This window comes from Merops nubicus, unplaced genomic scaffold (assembly GCF_000691845.1).
Source record: "Merops nubicus isolate BGI_N331 unplaced genomic scaffold, ASM69184v1 scaffold33184, whole genome shotgun sequence".
Classification (NCBI taxonomy): Eukaryota; Metazoa; Chordata; class Aves; order Coraciiformes; family Meropidae; genus Merops; species Merops nubicus.
Genome location: NW_008606805.1, coordinates 1 through 3,649, shown reverse-complemented (window position 1 = coordinate 3,649; position 3,649 = coordinate 1). Strand labels below are relative to the sequence as shown.

General features: G+C 55.4%; 1 protein-coding gene across 1 annotated transcript in view; it reads left to right on the top strand.

Annotated features, from left to right (window-relative positions):
- CA14 (carbonic anhydrase XIV) overlaps positions 1-2,180 on the top strand; it is a gene marked incomplete at both ends in the record, with an annotated part of 5,432 nt that extends 3,252 nt beyond the window's left edge. Inside the window, 5 exons of the mRNA XM_008939768.1 lie at positions 81-223; positions 965-1,057; positions 1,349-1,415; positions 1,755-1,912; positions 2,039-2,180. Of these exons, the coding sequence (XP_008938016.1) occupies positions 81-223; positions 965-1,057; positions 1,349-1,415; positions 1,755-1,912; positions 2,039-2,180 (603 nt within the window). The remainder of the gene's footprint in view (positions 1-80; positions 224-964; positions 1,058-1,348; positions 1,416-1,754; positions 1,913-2,038) is intronic.
- Positions 2,181-3,649: the final 1,469 nt, after the last annotated feature.

Below are 3,649 nucleotides of genomic sequence, written 5' to 3'. Positions count from 1 at the left end.
CCGTGGAGACATCTCCACTGCACACCTGTGGGATGGACTGGGCTTTGCGTTTCACTGACCAACCTCTTCCACCTCTGCAGTTCAGCTTGACCTGCCCGAGTCCCTGGCCATCACTGGCGGCTATACCCAGCAGTACCGAGCCGTGCAACTGCACCTGCACTGGGGCTCCCTGTCGGGACCCGGCTCGGAGCACACTGTCAACGGGCGCCGCTTCGCTGCTGAGGTAAGGAGCCCTCGTGGTGCTGGGTGCCTCCTCTCCTCCCCCAGCGCTGGGCAGTGAAGGTGCTGGCATGCTGTCTTGCTCCTAGCCCATGCTCCTGGTTGGCACTGGATGAATGCTGCAAGCCCTGGCCAGGGTCCCTGCTCCCCAGGCAGCTCTGCAGCAGCAGAGTGGAGCGTAGGAGGCCACGCTTTGGTGCTGAGCCAGACTCGCATGCAGCCTGTGGTGGAGTGGTGAGGAGGAGACCACCCTCCAGGACGCAGTGCCTGTGTGAGTGGTGCAGCCTGGTCCTGGGCTGATGGAGCAGGAGCCATGGCTGTCCCTGGGCTGGGGGAGCCGGCTTCCTGGGTGGCTGTGAGCAGTCTGCTTTGGGAGCTGCAGGGACTGTTTACTCTGTACACACTGCCCTCCTGCTCTGCCAGCTCCCATCTGGTTTTATCCCTCCTTCTCTAGATGCTGTCCTCAAACTGAGCCCAGCTCTGCAGTACGACCCCACAGTATCTAGGGCAGAGTGCTGGTTTGCTCTCCCTGACTGGGGAAGTTCCTGCAGGCAGACCTTCATGCTTTTTCTGCTTTGCAGCAGAGTAATTTCTCAGTCCCACCACATTGTTCCCCTGCAAGGAGAGGTGCTCATCATGGGTGCATGTGTCTCCCAGCCCTTGCTCTGGCAGGGTAGAGCTCTTTGGGGGTGCGCACTTCCTGAAGGTGCCCATCCTGCATGAGGATTGCATGTTTCCCTTCCAGATCCACGTGGTCCACTATAACACCAAGTATGACAGCTTTAAGGAGGCAATGGTCCATCCAGATGGCCTGGCTGTACTGGGAGCCTTCCTGGAGGTGAGTCTCATAGATCAGCCCTGGGTGAGAAGAAGTAGGAGCAGGGGAAGGGTGAGACTGGGGTGGGCAGAGTTGGCACAGTTTTGAGGACTGGCAAGGGTGGAAATACTCCTGGGGAGAAGTGGAGAGAGAGAGGGTAGTTCAGAGGGCAGAGCAGCCTTGGTAGGAGGAAGGGGCCACTGGGAGAGGGCACCTCTCAGGGAGTGATACCTCCCTGCTGGCACTGCCATCACTGGCCAGTCTCCATTTGGCCCCTGTCTTTGTCATTACTGTGGGTTCTCTGTGTTGCAGGTTGGGCCAAGGGAGAACCCATACTATCAGGAGATACTTGAGCATCTCTACAAAATCCAAAGCGAAGGTAAGGCTCTGTCCCACCTAATACTTGTCCCAGGGGCTGCAGCCCAGCAGGGAAACCCATTGCACAGGAGAGAGGCTGCATTAGGTGTTTGCTGTGTGTATGTGAGAAGGGGAGCATTGCACAGCTTGTATAGAAACAGCTCTACAAGGTGCCCTCTGCTCACACGTGCTTTCCTTGCCTCCAGGGCGAACCCACTGCTTTTTCTCCACTGCAACAGTGGCAGCAGTGTGGCACCTGGCACATGCAGTGCCAGGCTGCCCATGAACTCCATGCTGGTCCTGTGCTGTGTCCTCAAAGGGGCTGCTCTCCTGCCACTCAGTCCAATGGTGTTTCTTCTAGGCGAGGAAGTCTTGGTGCCTGGATTCAACATTGCAGGTCTGCTGCCTGCCAACCTGAAACTCTACTTCCAGTACAACGGCTCTCTGACTACTCCTCCCTGCTACCAGACTGTGAAGTGGACAGTCTTCAACCAGACCATGCTGCTTTCCCACAGCCAGGTCCGTCAGGGCAACGAGCCCCACTTTGGCTCTTGCAGCGTGCACCATCCACGCCGGTCCCCCTGGGCTTGCGTGGCTCCCAAAGGTGGGATGCACCCCGCTCTGCTCACACTGTTCCCCTTCCAGATGTCAGTGCTGGTGATGACCCTGAGAAGCGATGACAGCCAACCTCTGCAGAACAACTACCGGCCGGTGCAGAACCTGCACGGGCGACGGGTGCTGGCGAGTTTCCAGACCACCCTCTTTTCAGCAAAGCAGATGCCTTCTGGTAAGGAGTGTGTGAGCATGCTCAGGCTGCACCCAGCCGCAGGGATGGGTCACGCAGCAGAAATCAAGGCTTCGTTCCTTTGTCAAACGCAGCATTTATATGGGTTAGCCCTGTCTGGCAGGTGACTTACGGCAGCACTGCTCTTGGGGTTGTGCTCTTCCCCATTTCTGCAGTTCTCTCACCCTGCCCAAGGGAGATCAGTTTTCTAGGAACTATTTTATCTTTGTTCTTGCAGAAATAACGCTAGCAGGAGGAGGGGATGTATGGTCAAGGGCAAACAGCAAGGTCCTAGCATCCCATCTAGCTTCTTCATGCCCAAATGCAGTAGCTAAACTCAGTAGGAGCTGCAGAGGTACAGGCTTACAACAAGCACCCCATCTTCAAATCCTGTGGGACACATAGTGCATGAGACCCCTCCTGAAGCCTGAGCTCTGCCAGCAGGGCCACACAGCCGTCCTGGCTGGGTGCTCTGTCCCGTGCCTGAGGCAACCCTGTCTGCCTGTCCTCAGTTCATCCTCAGAGGCCCTTCTTGTGTTAGTGGTTTTCAGCAACAAGTAGAACCTCCTCTGAATCCTCAGGTGTGACTATTGCTCTGCATCACTGAATCCTTGCCCACTGCTGCTTTGAGGTCACTGGGGTTTTTTTGTCCAATGTCCTGTTCCTTTTCTGTTTTGATGGCATTTCCTTCAACTTGTGTCAAGGTGACTATTAGAAACAGCACACAGGCTTGGTCCCAGCCCCTCAGGCAATGCCTGGGTAACCACACGTGGTGCAAGGCACTTCCATTCACCACTGCTAATGGCTGCAGGGTTTTAATCACTGTGGTCTTCAGCCTGGCTAGCAGTTTCCCATGTAGCACCACATCAAATGCTTCACTGAAGTCAGGAGAGATAAAATCTACTGCATTTTCTTTGTCTAGAATATTACTTATCAAAGAAGGATATCGGGTTAGGCTGGCATGCTCTATCTTTAGTAAACCTGTTAGATACTTTATCTTATTTTCCATTTACCTCCAAGCCTTTCTTTTACCACTTTCTTGCAGAAGCTGTTCCAAAGCCTCCAGCCACTGAGGCTGGGGCAATGGGAGGAGTTGCCCAGCTCACTCTTTTTGTTTTCCTTTTATTTTTTGTCGATACAACAGCCCCCACTTTAACAAAGTCACAAAACACTTGTTCTTGGAGTGCCAGGATGCTGCCCCAGTACTCCCAGACAAGGTTGCTGCTCCCCCACCTTGTGTGTGTGTGGAATTGTTGGCATTTTCTCCCCACCCGGGTGCTGGTAACTGCCTGCTTTAGCCTGGGGGCCACTGAGCACCGAGATGGGGTGCCATGGAGTCATGTCTTGCTTGCAGCTGCACCTCCTGTGCCCACACTTGTTGATCGTTCCCCAGTCACCCCCAGTTCAGGAGAGCTGTTCTTGCCCCCGGCTGCCAGGTGCAGGCGGTGGCTTCCCTGCGGCCGGCCCGCGCG